The 26,724-nt window shown below is 68.2% G+C and overlaps 2 protein-coding genes across 3 annotated transcripts in view; both read right to left on the reverse strand.

Moving 5' to 3' along the window:
* The window catches only part of SCAP (SREBF chaperone), a 35,587-nt gene extending 21,265 nt beyond the window's left edge, over positions 1-14,322 (reverse strand). The window contains exons 1-4 of one of the 2 annotated variants that reach the window (XM_068145787.1): positions 14,235-14,322; positions 6,112-6,249; positions 1,638-1,758; positions 639-796 (exon numbers count right to left, since the gene is read on the reverse strand). In XM_068145787.1, the coding sequence (XP_068001888.1) occupies positions 639-796; positions 1,638-1,758; positions 6,112-6,233 (401 nt within the window). In that variant the 5' untranslated portion in view covers positions 6,234-6,249; positions 14,235-14,322. Of the gene's footprint in view, positions 1-638; positions 797-1,637; positions 1,759-6,111; positions 6,250-9,053; positions 9,358-14,234 lie in introns of those variants that run through there. The other variant, XM_068145788.1, reaches the window with a different exon arrangement.
* Positions 14,323-16,550: 2,228 nt separating this feature from the next.
* ELP6 (elongator acetyltransferase complex subunit 6) lies at positions 16,551-26,384 on the reverse strand. The gene is made up of 7 exons (XM_068145793.1): positions 26,304-26,384; positions 23,877-23,955; positions 23,042-23,112; positions 20,852-20,985; positions 19,902-20,094; positions 18,541-18,687; positions 16,551-17,974 (listed from the first exon to the last, which is right to left on the reverse strand). The coding sequence occupies exons 1-7, from the start codon at positions 26,355-26,357 to the stop codon at positions 17,846-17,848; spliced, it is 807 nt and encodes a 268-aa protein (XP_068001894.1). The 5' UTR covers positions 26,358-26,384; the 3' UTR covers positions 16,551-17,845.
* Positions 26,385-26,724: the final 340 nt, after the last annotated feature.

The following is a 26,724-nucleotide window of genomic DNA, read 5'->3' on the forward strand; positions in this document are numbered from 1 at the left end:
AAGGGCAACCAAGCTGGGGAAGGGTCTGGAGAGCAGGGCTGGGGAGGAGAGCTGAGGGAGCTGGGGGTGTTGGGGCTGGAGGAGAGGAGGCTGAGGGGAGACCTTCTGGCTCCCTGCTGCTCCCTGCCAGGAGGCTGCAGCCAGGTGGGGTTGGGCTCTGCTCCCTAGGAACAAGGGACAGGACCAGAGGAGATAGCCTCAGGCTGCCTCAGGGGAGGCTTAGTTTGGACATCAGAAGAAATTTCTTCACTGAAAAGGTTCTCAGACTGGAAGAGGCTGCCAGGGAGGTGGCTGAGTGCTCAGCCCTGGAGGGCTTTCAGAGTGCCAGTGGTGCTGAGGGCCATGGCTCAGCACCAGCTTTGGCAGAGCTAGAGAGGGGCTGAGCTGGATGATCTAGAAGGTCTTTTCCAGGCAGAAGGACTCTGTGGCTGGCACTGCCCAGGGGACAGGCAAGGTGTCAGCCCAGAGGCTGTGCAGGACAGGCAGGAGGCCGCTCAGCAGCAGGCAGCTCCCACTTCCCTTCCAGGCTGGGCATGTCCCCAGCTGGAAGCTGAGAACCAGACTGAGGAGGCAGTGCTTGAGGAGCTGAGTGTGAGCAGGAGTGGGGAGGGAGCACAGCCCCTGCTGGCAGCAGTTACCTGTCCCTCAGGGCATGGTTCCTGATCTCCTCCACCAGCTGGAAGACGCGGGAGAGCGGCGAGCGGAAGACGTCCACGGCGAGCAGGCTCTGCCGCCAGGGGGACACGGCAGCCTTCACCAGGATCTGCTGGATGTAGGCCACAGGAGCACCCACATACTGCGGGGAAAAGCAGAGCAGAACGGAAAGGTGCTGAGGGGGGAGCTCGGCACGGCCGGAGCAGGGCTTGGCAAGCTCCCAGCAAGGCTCTGCCAGACTTGGTTCTGCTGGCCCGGGCTGCAGGGGAGCTGAGACAGCAGAGGGCTACCCAGAGAGAGCAAGGAGAGCCTGCTGCTCTGAGAGGCAGCACTGAGCACCCTGCAGCCAGCCTGCCCTACTGGGGAGGCAGCCCCCAGCCCCTGCTCTCGCTGTGGGGGGAAGGAAGGGCAGGAGCAGGCAGTCACAGAGTCACACAGTGATAGGGGCTGGAAGGGAGCTCTTGCAGGCCTGCCAAGGCAGGGTGACCTCAGCAGAGCACATCCAGGGGGGGTTGGAATCTCTCCAGAGATGGAGACTCCACCACCTCTCTGGGCAGCCTGCTCCAGGGCTCCAGCACTCCTCCTGTTCAGGTGGAACTTCTCATGCCCAACTTTGTGCCCACTGCCCCTTGTGCTGCCCCTGGGCACCACAGAACAAAGCCTGGTGGCAGCCTCCTGACAGCCACCCTTGAAGTATTGCTCAGCATTGATGAGATCCCCCCCAGGCTGCTCCTCTCCATACTAAAAGCCCCAAGACCCTCATCCTTGCCTAAGAGGTTCCAGTCCATTGTCCTTCCGGGCCCCACGGGCACCCTGCTGGCTCATGGCCATGCTGCTGTCCACCAGCACTCCCAGAGCCTTTCCCCAGCCTGCACTGACCCCTGGGGTTGTTCTTCCTCAGATGCAGGACCCTCCCCCTGCCCTTGTTGGCCTTCAGGAGGTTGCCCTCTGCCCAGCTCTCCACACCCCAGCAGAGCACTCACCCAGTCAGGGCGCTCCGGGTCCCCGGGCCGCGGGCCGGGCTGCGGGGGGCTGTAGTCCTTCACCGGGGTGCTGTACTCCACTGGGCCTGTGCCAGGCAGGGGCAGCTTCAGCAGGGGGTAGCTGGGTCAGGAGGCAAGCAAGAGAGAGGCTGAGCTCAGTGAGGCCTGAAGGGAGAGGAGCCCAAAGACCCCAATGCATGGGCTGTGAGGAACGGGACCCTGCCAGCCACAGCCAGGCTCTGCAGCACAGGGGGGCTGGACCTCAGCACAGGGGGGCTGGGCTGATCCCCAGCACAGGGGGGGCTGCACCCCAGCACAGGGGGGGCTGGGCTGATCCCCAGCACGGGGGGGGGCTGCACCCCAGCACAGGGGGGCTGGGCTGATCCCCAGCACAGGGGGGGCTGATCCCCAGCACAGGGGGGGCTGACCCCCAGCACAGGGGGGGCTGATCCCCAGCACAGGGGGGGCTGCACCCCAGCACGGGGGGGGCTGATCCCCAGCACAGGAGGGGCTGGGCTGATCCCCAGCACAGGGGGGGCTGCACCCCAGCACAGGGGGGGCTGATCCCCAGCACAGGGGGGCTGCACCCCAGCACAGGGGGGCTGATCCCCAGCACAGGGGGGGCTGGGCTGATCCCCAGCACAGGGGGGGCTGCACCCCAGCACAGGGGGGGCTGATCCCCAGCACAGGGGGGCTGCACCCCAGCACAGGGGGGCTGATCCCCAGCACAGGGGGGGCTGGGCTGATCCCCAGCACAGGGGGGGCTGGGCTGATCCCCAGCACAGGGGGGGCTGCACCCCAGCACAGGGGGGGCTGATCCCCAGCACAGGGGGGGCTGATCCCCAGCACAGGGGGGGCTGCACCCCAGCACAGGGGGGCTGGGCTGCCTCCATGGGGAAGGCAGAGCCAGTATCCTGGCAGAAGGAGCAGGGCTCTCTCCTTGCAGCCCAGCAGACCACTGCCCTTCTCCTCAGAGCCAGCAGTGCTGAGGACGTCAGCACAGCCACAGCTCAACCACCCTCCCCTAGCACAGGCTGAGGGAGCTGGGGCTGCTCAGCCTGGCAGAGAGAAGGCTCCAGGGAGACCTCAGAGCTGCCTGCCAGGGCCTGAGGGGGGTACAGGAAGGCTGCAGAGGGACTGAGTGCTAAGGCCTGCAGGGAGAGGATGAGGAGCAGTGGCTTGGAATGAGAGCAGGGCAGATGGAGATGGGGTGCTAGGAGCCAGCTCTGCACCAGGAGGGAGCACTGGAGCAGGCTGCCCAGGGAAGCAGCTGAGCTGTTGAAGGTGAGGCCCCAGAGGGCCCTGGGCACCTGCCCTAGTGGAGCATGTCCCTGCTGAGTGCAGGGAGCTTTGGAGGTCCCTCCTAACCCAAAGCCTTCCATGATCCTATGACTGTGTTCAGCTGGCTGCCTCCCTGAGCCACCCCCAGCCTCATCAGCTCCTCTCCCCCCCTAGGACCTGAACTGTGGCCAAGGTTGGCATTGGACCCCCCAGGGCTCTTAGCAGCAGCAGCAAAACACCAACACAGCTCTGAGCTTCCTTCTTGCTCCCTTGCCACCACAGGCTGCTCTCTGCAGCTGCCTGGAAGGGGGCTGGAGCCAGGGAGGATTTGATCTCTTCCCCCAAGGAACCCAGAGGAATGGCCTCCAGCTGTGCCAGAGGAGACTCAGGCTGGACATGAGGAGCAAAGAGGCTCCCAGCTGAAGAGGAGGGGACCACCAGCATAAAGCAAGCAGGGAAGGAAAGGTGGAGCTGAAGCAGGGGACAGGAAAGCTCAGGGAGAAGCTCTGGGCCCTTCTGAGATGCTCCCTGGGCAGTGAGCCCTGGCAGCCCCCTGCAGAGGGAAGCACAGCCCAGCTGCAGCTGAGCTGCAGGGTGCAAGGCAGAGGAGAGCAGCTCAGTTACCAGGCAGGAGGCAAGCTCCAGCAAAACCTTCACCCAGCTACTCGACAGAGTTCAAGGCAGCTCAGAGGGCCAAGGTGGAGAAGTGCCAGGCCAGCCCCAGGCAGCTGGCAGCACCACAGAGCCACAAACCTCCTCCTCCAAGCTGAGAGCTCCAGCACCCCAGAACAGTCTCTGAGGCAGGGAGCTGCCAAGCCTTAGCTCAGAGGGGAGGTGATGATACCCTGCCTTACAGCTGCCACCCCCCTCCTGCAGCCTGGGGCAGAAGCTCTTAGCCCACTCCAGCCCAGAGTGCCCCAGAGAGAGCAGAGCCTGAGGCCAGCCCAGGTGAGAGCTGCAGTCTGAGCCTTGCAGGGGAGGGAGGAGCCTGGCAGCAGCCCTGCCCTGCTCAGCCTTGCTAGGCACAGACACAGGGGGGACCTGATGATCTTAGAGGCCTTTTCCAGCCTTAGTGGTGCTGTCAGACCTGCTCTGAGCCTTGCCCTGAGCCTGCAGAACCTGCAGAGGGGGAGGGAAGGGAAGGTTGCCCTGCTGTGTGCTGCCAGGGCTGTGCTCTGCTCCCTGCACAGCAGAGAAGCCTCAGGGCACACAGCTCCCTTCCAGCTTCCTCAGGAGCTGCCAGAGGAGACTCTGGGTGGCTGTGGAAGCTGGAGAGGCTGAGGGCGCCTCAGGGCCTGTGGCTGCCACAGCAGGCAGCCCCAGCCTGCACCCCCAGGGCTCTGCACCCCCAGAGCACTGCACCCCCAGAGCACTGCACCCCCAGGGCACTGCACCCCCAGGGCACTGCACACCCAGGGCACTGCACCCCCAGGGCACTGCACCCCCAGGGCTCTGCACCCCCAGGGCACTGCACACCCAGAGCACTGCACCCCCAGGGCTCTGCACCCCCAGGGCACTGCACCCCCAGGGCACTGCACCCCCAGAGCACTGCACACCCAGAGCACTGCACCCCCAGGGCTCTGCACCCCCAGGGCTCTGCACACCCAGGGCTCTGCACCCCCAGGGCACTGCACCCCCAGGGCTCTGCACACCCAGGGCTCTGCACCCCCAGGGCACTGCACCCCCAGGGCTCTGCACCCCCAGGGCTCTGCACACCCAGGGCACTGCACCCCCAGGGCTCTGCACCCCCAGGGCTCTGCACACCCAGGGCTCTGCACCCCCAGGGCACTGCACCCCCAGGGCACTGCACCCCCAGGGCTCTGCACACCCAGGGCACTGCACACCCAGGGCTCTGCACACCCAGGGCTCTGCACCCCCAGGGCACTGCACCCCCAGGGCTCTGCACCCCCAGGGCTCTGCACACCCAGGGCTCTGCACCCCCAGGGCTCTGCACACCCAGGGCACTGCCCCCCCAGGGCTCTGCACACCCAGGGCTCTGCACCCCCAGGGCACTGCACCCCCAGGGCTCTGCCTCCAGCCACTCCTGCAGCTCTTCAGCAGCAGGGCCCTGTGCCCCAGCCAAGCAATGAGGGAAGGCTCAGCCCCTGCAGTGCTCCCACCCCTGCTGCTCACAGCCAGCTGCTGGATTGCACACTGCAAAGCCATCCTCAGAACCCCAGGAACCCAAAGAGCAGCCCTGGGTGCCAGCTGAGCTGAGCTGAGCTGAGGAGCAGCTCCTCTGGGCCACCTCAGCAGGCACAGAGCCCAGGCTCAGGTGAGAGTCCCTGCAGAGGCCAGGGGGAGATCCATGTCAGTGAGGTGATGAAGATCAATGCCACCTACAGTGTCCTGGCACCAGGGAGGCCTGGGGGCACTTTTGGGGCCCTTGCTCCAAGAAGGACACTGAGGAGCTGGAGCAGGGCCAGGGAAGGGCAATGAAGCTGGGGAAGGGTCTGGGGGACAGGGCTGGGGAGGAGCAGCTGAGGGAGCTGGGGGTGCTGGGGCTGAGGGGAGACCTTCTGGCTGCCTGCAGCTCCCTGCAAGGAGGCTGAGCCAGGGGGGGTTGGGCTCTGCTCCCAGGGAACAAGGGACAGAGGAAGAGAAAATGGCCTCAGGCTGCCCTCCTTCCCTCCTGCCCCACAACAAAAGGGATGGCAAAGGCCTACAGTGTGTGCCCCACTGCACCAATGCTGCAGGCAGTGCAACATCTTCCTCACAAGAGAGCCTGAGGGAGCTGAGGGCTCTGTAGCCTGGAGAGGAGGAGCCTGAGGGTGACCTTGCTGCTGATAAAGCTGTGCAGGGTGATGCCCAGAGGCTGGGGCCAGGCTCTGCTGGGGGATGCCCAAGGGGCACAAGGGGCAGTGGTGGAAGCTGAGGCAGAGGAAGCTCCATGGAAACAGGAGGAGGATGACAGAGCCCTGGAGCAGGCTGCCAGGGGGGTTGTGGAGTCTCCCTCTCTGGAGATACTCAAGCCCTGCCTGGCTGTGTCCCTGGGTGCCCTGCTCTGGGTGCCCTGCTCTGGGTGCCCTGCTCTGGCAGGGGCTTGGGCTGGGTGAGCCCTGGGGTCCCTCCAGCCTCTGCCTTCCTCTGCTGCAGGCAGCAAAGCAAGGAACAGCTTCTGGGAGCTGCCCCAAGGGGGAAAGCTGAGCAGGCAGCCCCTGCAGGGAGCAGCAGGCCAGGGGCTGAGACTCACCAGCAGGCCAGGATGCAGAGGGCAGTGAAGAGGATGATGGGGATGGGGTAGGAGGCGCAGCGCAGGCCGTGGCTGTAGAAGGCTCTCGAGGTCCTCTCCCGCAGCCGCTCGGTCAGGGGCATCCTGCAGCAGCATCACCTGCAGGCAGCCCAGGGCAGCTCAGGCCTGGGGCAGCTCTGCTGCCTGCAGCCCTGCCTCTGCTGCCTGCAGCCCTGCCTCAGGCCCCTGCAGCCCTGCCTCTGGCCCCTGCAGCCCTGCAGCCCTGCCTCTGGCCCCTGCAGCCCTGCCTCTGGCCCCTGCAGCCCTGCCTCTGGCCCCTGCAGCCCTGCAGCCCTGCCTCTGGCCCCTGCAGCCCTGCCTCTGGCCCCTGCAGCCCTCCCTCTGGTGCCTGCAGCCCTGCAGCCCTCCCTCCAGCCCCTGTAGCCCTCCCTCCAGCCCCTGCAGCCCTCCCTCTGGCCCCTGCAGCCCTGCCTCTGGCCCCTGCAGCCCTGCCTCCGGCCCCTGCAGCCCAGGCACTGTGTGCAGCTAGGAGGGGCCCAGGGGCAGGCAGAGAGAGCAAGGAGTGGATTCTGCTGCCCTGCTCCCCACAGCTCAGGGCTGCACCTCCCCAGCAGGAGCAGCCCTGGGGCACCAGGGAGGCATCAGCCAGGCTGCAGCCATGGGGGAGGCCCAGGGCAGGAGGTGCAACAAGGCCAAGGGCTGGCTCCTGCCCCTGGGTCACACCAGCCCCAGGAAGGCTCCAGCCTGGAAACTGCCTGGTGGGAGAGGACCTCAGGGGGTTGGTGACAGCAGCTGGAGAGAGGCCAGCAGGGCCCAGGGGCCAAGGAGGCCTCCAGCAGCCTGGGCTGGGGCAGCAGTGGTGTGGGCAGCAGCAGCAGGGCAGGGATGGTGCCCCTGGGCACTGGGCAGGCCACAGCTCCAACCCTGGGGGCAGTTTTGGGCCCCTCACTCCAATCCTTGGAAGGAGGCTGGAGCCAGGTCTGGATCAGTCTCTTCTCCCCAGGAACAAGGGACAGGGTGAGAGGAAGCAGCCTCAAGCTGTCCCAGGGGAGGCTCAGGGTGGACATCAGAAGAACTTCTTCCCCAGGAGGGCTCCCAAGCAGGGCCCCAGGCTGCCCAGGGCACAGGCTGGGTCCCCAGCCTCACTCTCTGGCCCTGGGCTGAACACTGCCCAGGCTCAGGCAGCAGCCACTGACCTGCCAGGCCAGCAGCTCTGCTCCCTCACCTGCAGCTGCAGCCTCACCTTGCACCCCTGCCCTGCTGCCTGCTTCCCCCTGGGGCTGCTCTGCAGCCAGAGCAGGGCAATCACCTGGCCCTAGGAACACCCAAGGCCTGCTGCACCACCCCCATGGAGCTGGGCCCCAGAGCTGCACCTCAAAGGCCACCTCCCAGCTCAAGGAGTGTCTGGCCTGGTGCAGAATGCCCACAGGAGGAATTCAATCCCTGTGCCACTCTGCCTGCCTCAGCTGCAACCTCCTGGGCTCCAGTCTGTGCCCTCTGCCCCTTGTGCTGGCCCTGGGCACCACTCAGCAGAGCCTGGCCCCAGCCTCTTGCCCCCCCTGCTCCCTTCAGCTCCTGCTGAGCATTGCTCAGCTCCCCTCTGGGGCTGCTCTGCTGCAGGCTCTCAGCCCCAGGGCTCTCAGCCTTTGCTGCTCCCAGAGCTGCTCCAGGCCCCTCAGCAGCTCCCCCTGGGCTCTCCCCAGCAGTTCCCTGGCTCTCTGGGGCTGGGGAGCTCAGACCTGGCCCCAGTCCTGCAGCTGTGGCCTCCCTAGGGCAGAGCAGAGGGGGAGGAGAAGCTTCCTCAACCTGCTGCCCACCCTCTCCATGCCCCCAGGGCACCACTGGGGCCAGGAGGGCACAGTGCTGGCTCCTGGGCACTGCCAGGTCCCCCTCTGTGGAGCTGCTTTGCAGCAGAGCAGCTCCCCAGCTGTGCAGGAGGCCCTCCCTGCCCAGTGCCTTCTGCCCTCCCACCCTGCAGCCATCCTTCCAGCTTGACTCAGCAGGGAGCTGGGAGATCAGCCCTGGAGCCCTGGAGCTGCTGTCCTGCTTCCCAGCCTCCCTTGGGCTGTTTGCCTCCTGGAAGGAACTTCCCCCTCCTGACAGCTCAGAAATAGCTCTGAGGTCACCCTGCCAGGCTCAGGCAGGCTTTGAGAGCACAGCAGAGCCCAGCAGCAGCTTCCTGAGCAGCTGCACCCAGAGCTGCACCACATCAAGTCTGTGCCTCACTCACCAGCACCTTCCTGACCCAGCCACCCTCCCAGGCTCCCAGCTCAGGAAGAGGCTTTGGCTGCTGGGCTCCTGCTGAGATGTCAGCACAGCAGCTCCTCAAGCCTCTGGGCTTGGCAGCAGGCCCAAAGCCTACCTCTGGCTCTCAGGAACTGTGCTTCCTGCTCCACACAGAGCCCTCCCTACAGCTCCTCAGGCATCTGAGCCCCAGCTGCTGGAGGCTGGGCCTGGGCTGTGTGCAGCACCCAGCAGGCAGGGACTGCCTCCCAGGCTGGCAGAGAGCAGGCCCAGGAGCAGAGGCAGCAGCAGCCCTGGGGGCTCAGGGCAGGGAGCAGCAAGCAGGGATTGAGAGGAGCCCCCAGCATGGCTCTGCACTGCTCCCCAGCAGCACAGCACCAGCCTCCCACCTCAGCAGTCTGCTTCCCAGAGGCCTGCAGCTGGAGAGGCTCCCTGAGAGGCAGAGGGGAGGTGGGAGGCTGGGACTCAGCTCAGGGGGTTGGCTCTCAGCAGGCTGCAGGGCTTGGGGAGCAGCAGCAGGGACCCCCAGGAGGGAGCTTTGGTCACCTCCAGCACCAAGCACAGCCAAATGTTCTCCTTGCTCCCCATCTCTGCCCAGAAGCCTCAGCTCAGCAAACCACTGAGCTCCTCCTTCCCAGCAGCCACACAGCCCCAGGGCCTGGCTCCAGCACTGCCCTCCCCAGACAACTCCCCCTTACCCCTCAGCACCCCCCAGGGCTCCAGACAGGACTCCTCCAGGTGTCAGCAGAGCCAGCACAACGCCCTGCCCATGCAGCAGAGCCCTCCTGGGACCCACTCCCCCTGGCAGCAGCCTCAGGAGCCTGCTCCTGCCCAGGGAGTCCTGCAGCAGGGCCAGGGGCTGCTCCCTGCCAGCAGGGCTCTGCCAGCAGCCCAGGACACAGAGGGGAGGATTCAGTCAGCACAACCAGCTCCACCTCCCTGCTCTCCCCTTTGGTTTTGAGAAGGTCCAGCAGAGAATGAGAGAGAAAGCTGCAGCTCCCAGGGCTGCCTGCTGAGCCCCAGGCCTCCCCTGCTGACCCCCCCAGACCTCCCCTGCTGACCCCCAGGCCTCCCCTGCTGACCCCCCCAGGCCTCCCCTGCTGACCCCCAGGCCTCCCCTGCTGACCCCCAGACCTCCCCTGCTGACCCTCCAGGCTCCCCTGCTGACCCCCCCAGGCCTCCCCTGCTGACCCCCAGGCCTCCCCTGCTGACCCCCCCAGGCCTCCCCTGCTGACCCCCCAGGCCTCCCCTGCTGACCCCCCCAGGCCTCCCCTGCTGACCCCCAGGCCTCCCCTGCTGACCCCCCCAGACCTCCCCTGCTGACCCCCAGGCCTCCCCTGCTGACCCCCCAGGCCTCCCCTGCTGACCCCCCAGGCCTCCCCTGCTGACCCCCCCAGACCTCCCCTGCTGACCCCCCCAGACCTCCCCTGCTGACCCCCAGGCCTCCCCTGCTGACCCCCCTAGACCTCCCCTGCTGACCCCCAGACCTCCCCTGCTGACCCCCCCCAGACCTCCCCTGCTGACCCCCCCAGGCCTCCCCTGCTGACCCCCCCAGGCCTCCCCTGCTGACCCCCAGACCTCCCCTGCTGACCCCCAGACCTCCCTTGCTGACCCCCCCAGGCCTCCCCTGCTGCTGCTCTCAGGTCTGCAGAAGCAACAAGCCTGGCACAGGGCAACCTCTGGGACCAGCCCAGGCTGGGTGGGGAATGGATGCAGAGCAGCCCTGAGGAGAAGGCTTTGGGGGTGCTGGGGGGTGAGGAGCTGGAGGTGAGGCAGCACTGAGCACTGCCTGCCCAGCCCCAGCCTGTGCTGAGCCCCAGCAGGGGCAGGGAGGGGATTCTGCCCTCTGCTCTGCTGAGAACCCACTCAGCTCAGGCTGGTTGGGGCTGGGAGCAGCCTGCCCTGGCTGCAGCTCTGCCTGCTGGCTGCAGCTCTCCCTGCCCTGGCTGCAACCCTCCCTGCCCTGGCTGCAACCCTCCCTGCCCTGGCTGCAGCTCTCCCTGCTGGCTGCAGCTCTCCCTGCCCTGGCTGCAGCCCTCCCTGCCCTGGCTGCAGCTCTCCCTGCCCTGGCTGCAGCTCTCCCTACTGGCTGCAGCTCTGCCTGCCCTGGCTGCAGCTCTCCCTGCTGGCTGCAGCTCTCCCTGCTGGCTGCAGCTCTCCCTGCCCTGGCTGCAGCTCTCCCTGCTGGCTGCAGCTCTCCCTGCTGGCTGCAGCTCTGCCTGCCCTGGCTGCAGCTCTGCCTGCCCTGGCTGCAACCCTCCCTGCCCTGGCTGCAGCTCTGCCTGCCCTGGCTGCAGCTCTCCCTGCCCTGGCTGCAGCTCTGCCTGCTGGCTGCAGCTCTCCCTGCCCTGGCTGCAGCTCTGCCTGCCCTGGCTGCAGCTCTCCCTGCTGGCTGCAACCCTCCCTGCCCTGGCTGCAGCTCTGCCTGCCCTGGCTGCAGCTCTGCCTGCTGGCTGCAACCCTCCCTGCCCTGGCTGCAGCTCTCCCTGCCCTGGCTGCAGGGGCTGCCCTGGCTGAGCTCTGCAGCTCCCTTCCACCCCCAGCTCTGCTCTGCTCTCTGGCTCTGGGAGGACATCAGAGCCAGGATCACCTCTGGAGCTCAGGCTCCCTCTGCCTCCAGCCCTGCCCCACACCCAGGGCTGGGAGCAGGCCCTGCTGCTCGCCCTGGCTCCCACAGCAGCTGGCAGGCAGGATGCTGCTGCCCAGCACCAGGGCTCCACACTGCCCCAGCAAGCTGGAGGGAGCCTGCTGTGAAACTGGAGAAGGCTTCTGCACCTCCCCAGACAGACAGACAGACAGACAGAGGGGAGAGCTGTCTGTCCCCACCAGCCAGCCAAGGGAAGCAGGAGCAGGAAGGAGGGGGCCCAGGCTCTGAGACCCCTGCGCTGCTGCTCCCTGCCCCTTCCCCCCTGCCCAAGCAGCTCCCTCCTGCTGGGGCTGTGCTGCTCCTGAGCTGCTTTCCTCACCAAACCCAGAGTCCTCCTCTGCCCACCGCGACCTGAGCCCAGGCCACACACAGGCCCCGGCCACCCCCTGCAGGAAGCCACAGGGCAGCTCAGCAGCTGCCTTCAGAGGGCTCCAAGGGCAGGCTGGGTGAGGCCTGGCGCAGCCTGGGCTGGGGGCGGTGGCCCTGCCCCTGGCATCAGATGACCTCTGCAGCCCCTCCAGCCCAGCCCAGCCCAGCCTGGGATGGCCACAGAGCCCTGCAGGGGCCTTGCCCCCACACCCCACTGCCCCCTGCCCTGCCACTGCCCTTGGACCCCCAGGGCCACACAACCATGGAGCCTGGGAGCAGGCTGGGAGATAACCCCAGTGCCCCCCAGAGCTCAGCACCACAGCCCCCAGAGCTCAGCACCACAGCCCCCAGCACCACAGCCCCCAGCACCACAGCCCCCAGAGCTCAGCACCACAGCCCCCAGAGCTCAGCACCACAGCCCTCAGCACCACAGCCCTCAGCCCCACAGCCCCCAGCACCACAGCCCCCAGCCCTCAGCACCACAGCCCCCAGCCCCACAGCCCTCAGCACCACAGCCCCCAGCCCCACAGCCCCCAGCCCCCAGCCCTCAGCACCACAGCCCCCAGCACCACAGCCCCCAGCCCCCAGCCCCCAGCCCTCAGCACCACAGCCCCCAGAGCTCAGCACCACAGCCCCCAGCACCACAGCACCCAGAACCCAGCCCTCAGCACCACAGCCCCTCAGCACCACAGCACCCAGAACCCAGCCCTCAGCACCACAGCCCCCAGCACCACAGCCCCCAGAGCTCAGCACCACAGCCCTCAGCACCACAGCCCCTCAGCACCACAGCACCCAGAACCCAGCCCTCAGCACCACAGCCCCCAGCCCCCAGCCCTCAGCACCACAGCCCCCAGCCCCTCAGCCCCCAGCCCCACAGCCCCCAGCCCCTCAGCCCCCAGCCCCACAGCCCCCAGCCCCTCAGCCCCCAGCCCCACAGCCCCCAGCCCTCAGCCCTCAGCACCACAGCCCCACAGCCCCCAGCCCCACAGCCCCCAGCCCCACAGCTCCCAGCCCCACAGCTCCCAGCCCCACAGCCCCCAGCCCTCAGCACCACAGCCCCACAGCCCTCAGCACCACAGCCCCACAGCCCCCAGCCCCTCAGCCCCCAGCCCCACAGCCCCCAGCCCCTCAGCCCCCAGCCCCACAGCTCCCAGCCCCACAGCCCCCAGCCCTCAGCACCACAGCCCCCAGCCCTCAGCACCACAGCCCCACAGCCCTCAGCACCACAGCCCCACAGCCCCCAGCCCCTCAGCCCCCAGCCCCACAGCTCCCAGCCCCACAGCCCCCAGCCCTCAGCACCACAGCCCCACAGCCCTCAGCACCACAGCCCCACAGCCCCCAGCCCCTCAGCCCCCAGCCCCACAGCTCCCAGCCCCACAGCCCCCAGCACCACAGCCCCCAGCCCCCAGCCCCACAGCTCCCAGCCCCACAGCTCCCAGCCCCACAGCCCCCAGCCCTCAGCACCACAGCCCCACAGCCCCCAGCCCCTCAGCCCCACAGCCCCACAGCTCCCAGCCCCACAGCCCCCAGCCCTCAGCACCACAGCCCCACAGCCCTCAGCACCACAGCCCCACAGCCCCCAGCCCCTCAGCCCCCAGCCCCACAGCTCCCAGCCCCACAGCCCCCAGCCCCACAGCCCCCAGCCCCTCAGCCCCCAGCCCCACAGCCCCCAGCCCCTCAGCTCCCAGCCCCTCAGCCCCCAGCCCCACAGCCCCCAGCCCCTCAGCTCCCAGCCCCACAGCCCCCAGCCCCACAGCCCCTCAGCCCCCAGCACCACAGCCCTCAGCCCCCAGCCCCTCAGCCCTCAGCCCCCAGCCCCACAGCCCCCAGCCCCAAGCCCACAGCCCCACAGCCCTCAGCACCACAGCCCTCAGCCCCCAGCCCCCAGCCCTCAGCACCACAGCCCCCAGCCCCTCAGCCCCCAGCCCCACAGCTCCCAGCCCCACAGCCCCCAGCCCCACAGCCCCCAGCCCCACGCCCCCAGCCCTCCACACGGCTTTTAACGCCTCCAGGGCAGGTGACTGCAGCACCTCCCTGGGCAGCCTGAGAGCCCTCCCTGGAAGCAGTGGCTCCTCACAGCCAAGCTGGCACAGCCTGAGCTCCTTTGCTCTTGCCCTGTTGCTTGTTCCCTGTGAGAAGAGACCAACTCCCACCTCTCCCCAGCCTCCTTTCAGGGAGCTGCAGGGGGTGATGAGGTCTCCCCTCAGACTCCTCTGCTGGAGACGGAACAGCCCCAGGCCCCTCCGCAGCTCCTCACGAGGCTGCTGTGCAGGGCCCTTCCTGAGCCCAGATGCTCTTCCTGGAGCTGGCTGCAGCACTCACCCCGCTCCTGGGGGCAGGAGGCCCTCGCTCCCTGTCCTCCTGACTGCAGCAGGCTGCCTTCCCCCCTTCCCCTCTCCTGCTCTGCTCCCACTCGAGCCCCAGTGACCCCCAGACCTTCCCACCCCTCCCTCAGACTCCTTTCCCCAGGATCTCTCCTCCCCTCCTGCCGCAGCACACCGCAGCCCTGCTCTCAGCTCCTGGCTGCCGAACGCTGCCTGCCTGCTCCCGGCCAATCCCCAGCCCGCAGCCCGCAGCCCCCAGCCCGCAGCCCCCAGCCCCACTCGCAGCGGGCCCCGCGCGCCCCCCCCCCGGCCCCCTGAGCGTCAGGAGGCCCCGAGCCGCGCCCCCCGCGCGCCCCCCGCGCGCCCCCCCCCAGCCGATCCCCGCGGGGGGGCGCCCTGCAGCCTGCCCTCATTCACACCGGGGAGAGGCCTAAAGGCCTCAGACCCCCCCGGGGGGTGGCGGGGGTTGGATCCGCGCCCCCCCCGGACCACCGGGCGCTATCCGGTGCCCCCCACAGCCGGCGCGCGCTGCTCCTCACCTCACCGGCGGGGACTCGGCTGCTCCTGACCTTTGACCCTCCCCCCGCTCCGCCCGGTCGGGATTACGGCTCCCGGTGCCCTCGGCTGTCCTGGGGGGAGGGGGCGCAGGTTGTGCCGCCCGAGCCCAGGCCCCTGCTGCTTTCCCGCCTGGGCTTCTCCCTCCGGTGCCGGTTGGATCTAACCCATCCCCTCCCGCCCCCCCGCCGCCGCCGGGCCCCAGGCGCGCGCAGCGCTGAGCGTCGCTCACGCCCCCCCGGCGCTGACGTCACCGCGCCCCCGGCGCTGACGTCACCACGCCTCTCCCGCAGCCTCGCCATAGCATAACCGGGCCCCTCCGGAGCTCTATTTGCATAACCCCGCCCTCCTGTCGGCCAACCCCGCCCGTATCCCTTTGGCCACGCCCCCCCGCTGGAGAGCGGAAGCGGCTCGCTCGCGGCGGGAGCACGTGGAGTGGGGGGGGCTCAGGGGTCAGAGCGAGCCCCGGGGAAGGGCAAGGGTCTGGAGCACGGGGGGGGGGGGGGGGGGGGGGCGGAGGGTACCCAGGAGCGGCCCCTGCCGGGCTCCGGAGGGGAGAGCGGCCCTGGAGCTGCAGCAGGGAGCGGGCACGGGGAGGCCAAGGGCCCCGCGGCAGAGGAGCGCTGGAGGGGAAGAGAGTGGCGCTGGAGGGCGGCTCAAGAACTGGGAGCTATGGGGCGGCCCGGGAAGAGCTGTCCCGGAGGGAGGGGACCTTGCACTGGGAGCCCCCGGCTGGAGGTGACTGGGACAGGAGCAGGCCAGGCCCTGGGAATCCTGGCAGGGAGGGCTGGGGTTGGGTTACCCCTGGCACAGCTCCCACTGCCATTCCTGAAAGCCCAGGAGAGCCCTGTGAGGAAAGAGGTGCTGAGGGGGTGGCCCTGGGAAGCCAGGTTCCTGGTGGGGAGCCAGAGAGGGCAAGAGAGGAGCAGAAGGCAGCCCCAGCTCAGTCACCTCCTGGGGCTCAGCACGCCCCCAGAATTGCCTCTTCTGGAGCCTTTCCTGCCCGAGGCAGGCTCTGACCCTTCCTGAGCTCCTGCCTGCTACCCCCCACACCTGCCCCTCCCAGGGTACCTGTGCCAGCTCCCGCTCAGCCTTTGCCCAGGCTGCTGCCCCCACACCTCAGGCCAAGTGCTGCCTTCCTGCTGGGCTGGGATGTGGTGTTGCACAAGCTCCTGGCTTGCAAACAGAGAGCTCTGAACACACAGCTGTTGGCTGACCCTGCCCAAGGCCACCCTGTTCTGTCCTCAGTCCTGTCCTCAGTCCTGTCCCTCCTCAGCCCCACTGCCCCCTGCAACGTCAGCTCTGGAGCAAGGTCTGCCTCTGGTCACGGCCACCCGGGGGCCTTGGCTGGGCAGAGCAGCCTGCAGCACTCCCTGCCCGAGGGGGTTGGGCAGGGATGGGTGAAACTGGGCCTGGGCCTCTCTGGCAAGCAGAGCCCACCACAGATTTCACCTCCCTGCCTCCAGGAGGCAGCTCCCAGCTCCCTGCCCTGTCCTCGGGGCAGGCACAGAGAGGCTCCCTCAGGAGCCCCTTGGATGCTGCAGGAGCGTGCCCCTGCCTGGGCACACAGCATCAGGGCACTGCTCTGCTGCCCAGCCCCGGGCAGGCTCTGGGTGCTTGCTGGGGTGCAAGCATAAGGAACTGGGCAGAGGGCAGCAGCAGGGTGTCCCTGCCAGCCCTGGGGGGGAAGCTGGGACACGGGGGGATGGCTCCCAGGGGAAGCCACTGCTGCAGGTGCTGCCTCAGTCACACCAGGAGGTAGCCAGCAGAGGGGCAGGGAGCAGTGCCTGCCCCAGGGCCTGGCTGCTCATCCCTGGAGCCTGCAGCTGGGCACTGCCCCCTGTGCCACCACGCTGGGCTCTGCCACAGCTGGCAGCCAGCATGCCTGCCCCCAGCACTGCACAGCAGGCACCAGCCTGAGGGCTGGGGGACAGGGGGAGGCTGAGCCCCCAGCCCACCTCTGCCCCAGCAGGGGACAGCACTTTGAACCCAGCAGCAGCCAGCTGGAAGCCCCCAGGGAGCCCCAGGCTCTGGGTGCTGCCCAGGGGCACCTGAGGAGCTCAGGCTGTGCTGGTGTCCTCTGCTCTGTCCTCACAGGGAGCTTTGGGCACCAGAAGCTCTGGACCCAACTGCTCTCCAGCAGCTCAGGGCCACCCTGGCACCTTGGGGCTCACCCAACAAAGATCATTGGGGCCCAGAGCACTCTGGAGCTGGGCTGAGGCCCAGGAGGTGCCACTCGAGCTGGGAGGGGGCAGAGGGAGGGCGGGCTGGAGCCAGGACCTGGAGCCACAGAGGGACTCTCAGGTTAGGTTCTGCTGGAGTGGGGCTGAGTGATCCCAGAGCAGGAGCAGGGCCTCAGGGAAGGTTTATTTGGCACAGCAGAAGAAAGGCCTGGACAGGAGGTGGTGGCACACCTCAAAGCCACAGGGATGTGGTGCTGAGGTTCAGCAGCAGCCCTGGCAGAGCTGGAGAGGGGCTGGGCTCAATCACCCTCAAGATCTATGACTCACTGCAGCCAGAGCAGCTGCCAGGAGCTCTCCAGCCCCCAGCTCTGCTCCTGGCACTGCCCTCACAGCCAGGGGCAGGCAGGGGCAGCCACAGCCATCTCCTCCCCCAGGCTCAGGGCAGGGGCACATGAAGAGAGGCAAAGCAACAGCACAGAAGCAGAGAGCTCCCAGAGGGCAGCTGAGCTCCCAGCACAGGCTGGAGCTGAGACAGCTCTGCAGTGCCAGGGCTGGCAGGCAGGTGAGAATGGCAACACCCTGCCAGCCCCTCCCACCCCTGCTGCCTCAGCTCCTGCAGTGCCAGGGAAGTGCCAGGCAGATGCCAGGGTGGGGTGAGCCTTCCCCCAGTGCCTGGCACGCTGCACTGAGGAGGTGAGGCACTCCCAGCCCAGGGGCAGCCCCTGCCTGCACTTACAAGCTCCAAGGGCCAGCCCTGGCACTCCTCTTGGCCTGGGAACAGGGTGGGAGGGCAAAGGGATGCAGCCTGGGCAGGGCAATTCCCTCCTTGGGGTGCAGCTGAACATGGGCTGGATCCTGCCTCATGGCCCAGCCTGCTCCTGGCAGTGCTGGGGGAGCAGCCAGGCTGGCCTGGAGGCACAGCACAGAGTCACACTATGGCAGGGGCTGGAAGGGACCTCTGGAGAGCACCCAGTCCAACCCCCTGCCAAGGCAGGGGCACCATGAGAGGGTCACCCAGGAACACAACCAGGGGGGGTTGGAATCTCCCCAGAGATGGAGACTCCACCACCTCTCTGGGCAGCCTGCTCCAGGGCTCCAGCAGCCTTCAGTTAAAGAAGTTCCTCCTCCTGTTCAGGTGGAACTTCTCATGCCCAAGGTTGTGCCCACTGCCCCTTGTGCTGCCCCTGGGCACCACAGAACAAAGCCTGGTGGCAGCCTCCTGACAGCCACCCTTGAAGTATTGCTCAGCACTGATGAGATCCCCCCCAGGCTGCTCCCCTCCAGGCTCAGCAGCCCCAATCCTCTCAGCCTCTCCTCCTGCCAGAGAGGCTTCAGTCCCTCAGCACCTTGGCAGCCTTCCTGTGCCCTCCAGAGGAGCCCCCAGCCTGGCTCCAGGATGGCCTCAGGGCAGCTCAGAGGACAGCAGCTGACAGCCCTGGGGCAAAGAAGGAGACATTCTTGTCCTGGATCTTGTACTGGTAGAGCTGGGCCTGGTCCTGCTGCCCCAGCAGCTCCAGGGACACTCTCTTGATGATCTTGATCTGCAGGGGAAAGGAGCAGGGCCATCAGCTGCCTGCTGCCCCTGCCCCAGCACACCTCGTGCCTCAGGGGGGGCAGATGATGCCAGCCAGCAGCTGCCCTTAACCAGCCCCCGTGCTGCCAGCCCCCGAGGAGAGGACCCCCCAGCAGCTGCCCCCTGCCCCCTCCCAGCCCAGGGGCAGCCCTGCAAGCCAGGTGGAGCTTGGGCTCTGCTCCCAGGGAACAAGGGGCAGGACAAGAGGGAAGGCCTCAAGTGGAGTCCCTGGAGGGGTTCCAAAGCTGTGCTGATGTGGTGCTGAGGTCTGGGGGGGCCCTGGCAGTGCTGGGGTGAGGCTTGGACTGGTGATCTGTTCCACAACTGCCTGAGTCACAGCCACAGGAGCCTGGGTGCCCCAGCAGACCCCAGGGTGCCCCAGCAGACCCCAGGCTGCTCCCTAAGCCCTGCTGCAAGCCCAGCTGGGCCTGGGCCAGCTGCAGCAGAGCAGAGGGCCCATGCCCAGGCCAGGGCCTGCACACAGGGCTGCCTGGAGGCTCCCAGGGGCTGCTCTTGGGCCCTCCCCCTCCTTACCTGCCCATGCACATCCTTGCAGAAGCCAGTGGCCAGCCCCTCCACCCAGAGGATGAGGTCACTGTGGTGACTCAGGCAGCTCCCAAGCAGCTCATTCTCCTCATCTGCAGAGTCCTGCTGGCTGTGAACCAGCACCACAATGTTGCCCTGGAAGGAGAGCACCACACAGCCTGAGCTCCTGGCTGACTCCCAGCCAGCTCAGGGGGAGGGAGGGGAAAGGATCTCCCAGCTGCCTTCCTTGGGGCCTTCTGAGATCCTCCAGGCCAAGCACCAGCCCAGCCCCCCCAAGGCCCCCAGACCATGGCCCCCAGGGCCACAGCCACACAGCTCCTCAACACCCCCAGGCTGGGGACTCCACCACCTCCCTGGGCAGCCTCTGCCAGTGCCTGACCACTCCTGCAGCAAAGAAATCTCTCTTCATGCCCAACCCCAGCCTCCCCTGGCACAGTTTCAGGCCACTTCCCTCTCACTCCCTCAGCTGACACTAGGGAGCAGAGCCCAAGCCCCACCTGAGCTAACCTCCTTGCAGGTACTGCAGAGAGCCAGGAGCTCTCCCTCAGCCTCCTCCAGGCTGCACACCCCCAGCCCCCTCAGCCCTGCTCCCCAGCCCTGCTCCCCAGCCCCTTCCCTGGACTCACTCCTGCCCTCAGTGCCCTTCCTGCAGCGAGTGCCCAGAACTGAGCACACTGAGAGAGGCTTTGTGCAGATGCCAAGCTTCTGAGGTGCCCTCAGCATGGCAGCTGGAGCTGGCCCTGAGCTGCAGCCCCCTGGGGGAGCCCCCAGCAGCTATGGCTACAGAGGGCTGGGGCAGCAAGGGGCACCCCCAGTGTGTGTGGGCAGCCCACGTGCACCACCAGGTTAAAGCCCAGCAGGGCTGTGCCAGGAGGAGCTCCCTGGCTGAACCACTCTGACAGCACAGCCAGACTGCAACCACTCCAGAGCAGCTGCCTCGAGAGGTGGCCAATGGCCCTGCTGGGGTGAGGAGCCCAGGGCTCAGCCCAGGGCCCGAGGGAAGTGCCCAGAGCAGGTGGCAAAGAGGCCCAGGTGGAGAGGCACAGGGTGGGCACAGGGCGGGCAGGGGCACAGGGCACAGGGCAGGGGCACAGGGCAGGGGCACGGGCACGGGCACGGGGCAGGGGCGGGCGGGCAGGGGCACAGGGCGGGCAGGGGCACAGGGCACAGGGCAGGGGCACAGGGCAGGGGCACAGGGCGGGCAGGGGCACAGGGCGGGCACAGGGCAGGCAGGGGCACGGGGCAGGGGCGGGCGGGCAGGGGCACGGGGCACAGGGCAGGGGCATGGGGCACAGGGCAGGCCCTGCTGCAGGCTGGTGGGTGCCTGGGGCCTGCTGTGGCAGCTGCACCTTCAGCTGGGAGCACACTGCCACCCTGCAGTAGTGGATGAAGTCCAGCACTGCCACCGGCGAGGCCCCCAGGCCCAGCAGCACGCTGAGGTCATCCACCAGCAGCACAGGAGCCCTCCAGGGGTCGCTGCCAGCGGCGCTCAGGGATGTCTGCACGAAGTCAAACAAGGCTCTGAGGTCTGAGGTGCTCCCACTGGAAGAGAAAGAGGTCTCAGAAAGGCCTTGGCCCACAAGCACACTGTGCACCCCCTGAGCCAGCCCAGAGCCTGCAGCCTCCCTGCTGCCCCTGCCCAGCTGCCAGTGCCCAGGGCCTGCAGGCACTGCAACCCTCCTGCCCTGCTCCCAGGGGCATGGAATGGCTTGGCCAGGAAGGGAGCTCCAGAGCTCAGCCAGTGCAGCCCCTGCAGCCAGCAGGGACATCCCCAGCCAGGGCAGGCTGCTCCCAGCCCCAACCAGCCTGAGCTGCACTGGTGCCAGGCATGGGGCAGCTCCCAGCTCCCTGGGCAGCCTGGGCCAGGCTCTCACCACCCTCATGCTACAGAAGATCTCTCCCTTCTCTCCAGTCTGACTCTCCCTCTCTCAGCTCAAACCACCACCCCTTGGCCTGGCCCAGCAGGCTCCAAACTCTGTCCCCAGCTCTCTGCTCAGCCCTTGAAGCACTGAAGGCCTCCAGAAGCTCTCCCTGCAGCCTTCTCCTCTCCATGCTGCCCAAGGCCAACTCTCTCAGCCTGGCTCCCAGCAGAGGGCTTCCAGCCCTGCCAGCACTGCTGTGGCCTCCCCTGGCCCTGCTGCAGCAGCTCCCTGCCCGTGCTGAGGGCTCCAGAGCTGCCCCAGCCCCGCAGGGGGTCTCAGCAGAGCAGAGGGGCAGGATCCCCACTGCTGTCCCCAGTGCTGGGGCTCAGCCCAGCTCTGTCCTGCTGATCCCCAGCAGAATCAGCCCTCAGGCTTACCTGAGAAACTGCAGAGGCCTGGCCCCTGCTGGCTGCTCCTCCTCCTCCTCTCCAAAGCAGAGGTCAAGGCAGGACTTGAGCCCCTCCAGGAAGACAAGCTGGCCCTGTTCCCTGGCAGCTGTCAGACTGACTCCCTTGGGAGAGGAGAAGAGGATGATGGAGCTGGGGAGGGCTGGGCCAAGCAGCCCCAAGCAGCTCAGCAGCTGCCTGCTCCCAAGGCTGCTCTGCTTGTGCCAAGGCAGCCAGGGCTGCAGAGCTGAGCTGCAGGCAGGGGGTCCAGGAGAACCTTCAGAGCCTCCTCCTTTCCCCAGCCTCAGCTTTCACTTGGATCTCGACTCAGAGGAGAAGCAGGGAGGCAAATGGCCTTCCCTGGGGGCTCCCTGCCCCACCTCTCCAGGCTGCACCTGCAGCCCTGCTGGGAGCCATTTCCTCACCTCCCTGGCTGGCAAAGCCAAAGCCCTTTTGTCTTCCCTATCTCCCCATCACCCCTGTGGCAATGGCTCCCAGCACAGCCCACCCCTGAGCACCCTGCTGCTGGTGCCATGCCCAGCCCAGGGCATGGGAAGCAGCCTCAGCCCTGGCTGCCCTCTGCAGGGCCATGAGAAGCTGCCTGAGGCTGCAGCTCCAGCTCCAGCTGAGCTTCCCAGCTCCCAGCTCTGCTTTGTGGCCAGGCCACCCAGAGGAGCCCCAGCTTGGGCATGGGCTGGGCAGCTGCAGCCCAGCAGAGCATGCCCTGGCAGGGCTGCAGGTCCAGCTCAGCAGCTCCTCCCTCCCTCTGTGCCCAACCAGCAGGGGCTACCTTTGCCAGCTCCTCTCACTGCCAGCTCCACCAAGCCACCTCAGGAGAGAATTTAGGAGCTGCTGCTGCCATCACCATCCCAAGCTCTCTGCCAGCCTGAAGCCTGTGCCAGCCTGTGCCCTTCCCTGCAGGCAGCAGTGTGAACCTGCTCAGCTCCCTGCTGTGGGAGGCTGCCCACACTCCCCAAGGGGCCTGAGCTCCTCAGGATGGAGCCAAGCAGCACTGATGCCAGGCCTGGCAGCCTCTCAGCAGCCTGGAACCAGAGCTGCTTGAGCAAGGCAGCAGGGAGGTGGACAGGAGAGAGGAGGCTTAGAAAGGGTCAGGAGGAGGCAGCTGGCTGCAGCACTGCCTGACTGGCAGAGCAGGGGAGCCAGGGGCAGGGAACCAGAAGCAAGGCTCCTGAGAAAGCAGCTCCCATGCTCCCTGGGGCAGCCCCTGGAGGTTTGGAAGCCTCTGAGGCTGGCTCCATCTGATCTCCTTCCCAATGGCCTGGACAACCTCTCAGGAGGCTCCCCCAGGCACCCCCAGTCTGCAGGTGCCACCAGGCTGGGCTGAGGGGCACAGGGCACCAAGCCCCCAGGGCCACAAGCACCAGGGATCCCCTGGGGGGCATGAAGAAGAGTGTGAGCAGCAGGCCAAGGCAGTGGGGATCTGCTGGGGGGCAGAAGGGACCTGGCCAGGCTGGAGCAAGTGCTGCCCCTGGGCACCACTCAGCAGAGCCTGGCCCCAGCCTCTTGCCCCCCCTGCTCCCTTCAGCTCTTGCTGAGCATTGCTCAGCTGCCCTCTGGGGCTGCTCTGCTGCAGGCTCTCAGCCCCAGGGCTCTCAGCCTTTGCTGCTCCCAGAGCTGCTCCAGGCCCCTCAGCAGCTCCCTGGCTCTCTGGAGCTGGAGAGCCCAGGACTGGACCCTGTCCTGCAGCTGTGGCCTCAGCAGGGCAGAGCAGAGGGGGAGGAGAACCTCTACCCTTACTCCTCTCCATATCCCCCAGTCCCTGGGGGCCCAGGTCTGGGCTCTCAGCCCACTGACTGTCCCTGGCAGGTGGGCAGTGAGCTCAGCAAGCACTGCAGCTCAGCCCAGGTTTGCAGTGGGGCAAACACCACCACTGCCCCTCCCCCCGGGGAGGCCATGGGCAGCAGGCTCAAGGCCAGGGGAGGTGAGGCCCTGAGGGCCTTGGCTGGGGGAGGTGTCCCTGCCCCTGCCCCTGCACCCAGACGACCTTTCAGGTCTCCTCCCACCCAAACTACTCTGTGCTTCCAATAGCCTGGCAGCAGCAGCAGCAGTGAGGGCTGCCAGAGAGGGCAGAGGCAGGAGGACACATGCTGCTGGGCAGCCCCTGCCCCCTCCCCTCCCTTTCCCCCAGAGCTGGCATGCTCAGCCCTGGCAGGCACTCACCAGCCTGAGAGCCACGCTGTGGTAGTGGCTGAAGGACTGCAGCAGGGCCAGGAAGCAAACCTTGCAGCCAGCTGCAGGGAGGAGGAAGCCAGGTTAGCCCTGTGTGGGGCAGGGCCCAGCCCTGGGGGGGTCTGCAAGCCCTGGGGGAGTCTGCAAGCCCTGGGGGGGTCTGCAAGCCCTGGGGGGGTCTGCAAGCCCTGGGGGGGTCTGCAAGCCCTGGGGGGGTCTGCAAGCCCTGGGGGGGTCTGCAAGCCCTGGGGCTGTGGTGCTGAGGCCATGGTTGGTGCTGCCCTGGCACTGCTGGGGCCATGGTTGGTGCTGCCCTGGCACTGCTGGGGCCATGGTTGGTGCTGCCCTGGCACTGCTGGGGGCCATGGCTTGGTGCTGCCCTGGCACTGCTGTGCCTGATGCCTTCCCTGACATCCCAAGCAGGCAGCTGGTGCTGGCAGGGCAGCTCCACACCCTGCTGCCAGGCAGCCAGGTGAGTGACAGCATCTGTGACAGAAGGTGCCCAGTCTGCAGGGTGCAGCCAGGGAGAGGCAGCAGGTGCCAGGGGCAAGCCAGGACTGGGACTCAGATCAGAGACTCACAGCAGGCTTGGGGCTGGCAGGGCCCAGAGCAGCCAGTCCCAGTCCCAGCCCTCTGCAGGGCACCTCACCAGCCCAGCTTGCTCAAGGCCTCACCAGGGATGGGGCACCCAGGACACTCCTGGGCAACCCCTCCCAGTGCCTCACCACCCCCAGGGACAAATCCTGACCCCAAAGCTGTGTGCTGGCCCCTGGGTGCCTCAGGCTCTGAAGGAGCAGAGCTGTGCCTCGGGGCTGCTGCTGCCTACCTCTGAGGTAGAAGCAGAGGAAGTGGTGCACCAGGAAGCTGCCATCTGCTCTGGTGTCTCGCAGCAGGGTGAACTTCCCCTGCAGAGAAGCAGGGGCAGAGGTTACCAGGGGCAGGAGAGGACACAAAGAGCTCCCAGCTCTGCCCTGGGAGGCTGAGGCTCTGCCCAGGCTGGGGGAAGTGCTGCAGGGCTCAGAGAGAGAAGTGGACAAGCAGTGCCCCTGGCACCCCTCTGACCTCTGAGTGCTTCTCCAGACACAGCCCATGGGAGGCCAGCAGAGTCCAGGCCTCTGCTTGTGGAGGGATGTGCCCTGGGGCCAGCCTGAGCCCCCCTCTGTGCCCAGCAGGAGCCACCTCCTCCCCCAGAGCTGCCCCAGCCCACCCCCTGCCCCAGCAGGGCACCCACAGCACAGTGCCCAGGGGCACAGTGCCCAGGGGGGGTTGGGAGCTCTCCACACCAGCAGACTCCACAACCTCTCTGGGCAGCCTGGGACAGGCCTCCAGCACCCTCACAACAAACAACTTTCTCCTCCTGTCCAACCTGAACCTCCCCTGGGGCAACCTGAGGCCATTTCCTCTGGTCCTGCCCCTTGTTCCTGGGGAGCAGAGCCCAACCCCCCCTGGCTCAGCCTCCTCTCAGGGAGCTGCAGGCAGCCAGAAGGTCTCCCCTCAGCCTCCCCCAGCCCCAGCACCCCCAGCTGCTCCTCCCCAGCCCTGTTCTGCAGACCCCTCCCCAGCTCTGTTGCCCTTCCCTGGCCCTGCCCCAGCTCCATAAAGGAGCAAACTGAGACACAGTAACTCCTCACCCCTGAGCCTGCCTTTGTTCTCCCAGTGCCCAGCAGGACACCCGGGGCCGTGCCACAAACACCTCTTGCATTAACTGCCCACCAGTGCCCCCCAGCCCTGCCCCCGGGGGTGCCCAGCTCACATCAGCACACAAAGGGCAGGGGGAGGGCCCGCAGCTGCCCAGGGGCCTGCTCTCCATTGCATTCAAGGAACCTCTGGGATTCACCCCCGGGGCCCCAGGAGCCCTGGGTCAGGACTTCCACTGCCAGCTCTGCCCAGGAGAGGCTGAGGGAGCTGGGGCTGCTCAGCCTGGGGAAGAGGAGGCTCAGGGGAGACCTTCTTGCTCTCTGCAGCTCCCTGCAGGGAGGCTGAGCCGGGGGGGGTTGGGCTCCTCTGCCAGGCACCCAGCACCAGAACAAGAGGACACAGTCTCAGGCTGTGCCAGGGGAGGTTCAGGCTGGAGGTGAGAAGAAAGTTCTTCCCAGAGAGATTGGCCCTGGGGATGTGCTGCCCAGGGAGGTGGTGGAGTCCCCATCCCGGAGGGGTTCAGGAGGGGACTGGATGTGGCACTGGGAGCCAGGGTTGAGCCGTCAGGTGCTGGGGGGCAGCTTGGACCGGAGGATCTCTGAGGCCTTTTCCAACCTTCCTGGTTCTCTGACTTTTATTCACCACGCTGCAGCAGCCGCGCCCGGGCACACCGGGGAGCCGCGGGGAGCCCCCGCGGGAGCGGCGGCAGAGCCCCGGGGCGGGCAGGGAAGCCAAGCCGTGGCGAAGGGCAGCGAGACGGTGACTGCCGCCGTGCCCCCTGCCCCGCCGTGCCCCCTGCCCCGCTCCCGCCGTGCCCCTGCCCCGCTCCCGCCGTGCCCCTGCCCCCTGCCCCGCCGTGCCCCCTGCCCCCTGCCCCGCCGTGCCCCCTGCCCCCTGCCCCGCTCCCCCCTGCCCCTGCCCCGCCGTGCCCCCTGCCCCCTGCCCCGCTCCCCCCGCCCCTGCCCCGCCGTGCCCCCTGCCCCTGCCCCGCCGTGCCCCTGCCCCCTGCCCCGCCGTGCCCCCTGCCCCTGCCCCGCCGTGCCCCCCGCCCCGCCGTGCCCCCTGCCCCTGCCCCGCCGTGCCCCTGCCGTGCCCCTGCCCCCTGCCCCTGCCGTGCCCCTGCCCCCTGCCCCGCCGTGCCCCCTGCCCCTGCCCCGCCGTGCCCCCCGCCCCGCCGTGCCCCCTGCCCCTGCCCCGCCGTGCCCCCGCCCCCTGCCCCGCCGTGCCCCCTGCCCCGCTCCCGCCGTGCCCCTGCCCCGCCATGCCCCCTGCCCCGCCGTGCCCCTGCCGTGCCCCTGCCCCCTGCCCCTGCCGTGCCCCTGCCCCCTGCCCCGCCGTGCCCCCTGCCCCTGCTCCCCGCCCCGCTCCCCCCTGCCCTCTGCCCCACTCCCGCCACCCCCTCCCCCCTGCCCCGCTCCCGCCGCTCCCCGCCGCCCGCGCAGGCCCCGCCCCTCCCAGCATGCACCGCGCGGCTCCCGGCGTTCACCGCAGCGCGGCTGCCGGCGGCCCCGCCCCAGCTCCCCGCGGCCCCGCCCCAGCTCCCCGCGCCGCCCCAGCTCCCAGCTCCCCGCGCCGCCGCTGCGCCCCCCCGCTGCCTCCTGCCACCTCCGCTCACCGCGTCCGGCCGCTGCGGGGAGGCGCCCAGCAGCTGGTTCAGCTCCGCGAACATGGCGGAAGGGACCCGGAGCCTCCCACGCCGGGGGGGGCTGGGGGCAATATGGCGGCGGCGCGGCCCCGCGCATGCGCGTGGCGGGCCGGGAGGGCGCCGCCTGCTGGAGGGGCGAGGAGCCGCGGGGCGTCCCGTGGAGGCGTGGAAGGGTTTGGGGTGCAAGAGAGGTTCGAAAGCATCGAGCGCGGCGCTGCGCCCCATTGAGCCATGCCCCTCGGCGCTGCGGCTTTGAACCCCCTGCGGGGCTGGGCGCTGCCCCTCTGCCCTGCGCCATCTCCCGGGGCAGCCTGTGCTGCTGTGGCTTTGAACCCCCTGCGGGGCTGGGCGCTGCCCCTCTGCCCTGCGCCATCTCCCGGGGCAGCCTGTG

The sequence above is a fragment of the Melanerpes formicivorus genome, unplaced genomic scaffold, assembly GCF_026170545.1.
Source record: "Melanerpes formicivorus ecotype bairdi unplaced genomic scaffold, bMelFor1.0.p_v2 SCAF_13, whole genome shotgun sequence".
Classification (NCBI taxonomy): domain Eukaryota; kingdom Metazoa; phylum Chordata; class Aves; order Piciformes; family Picidae; genus Melanerpes; species Melanerpes formicivorus.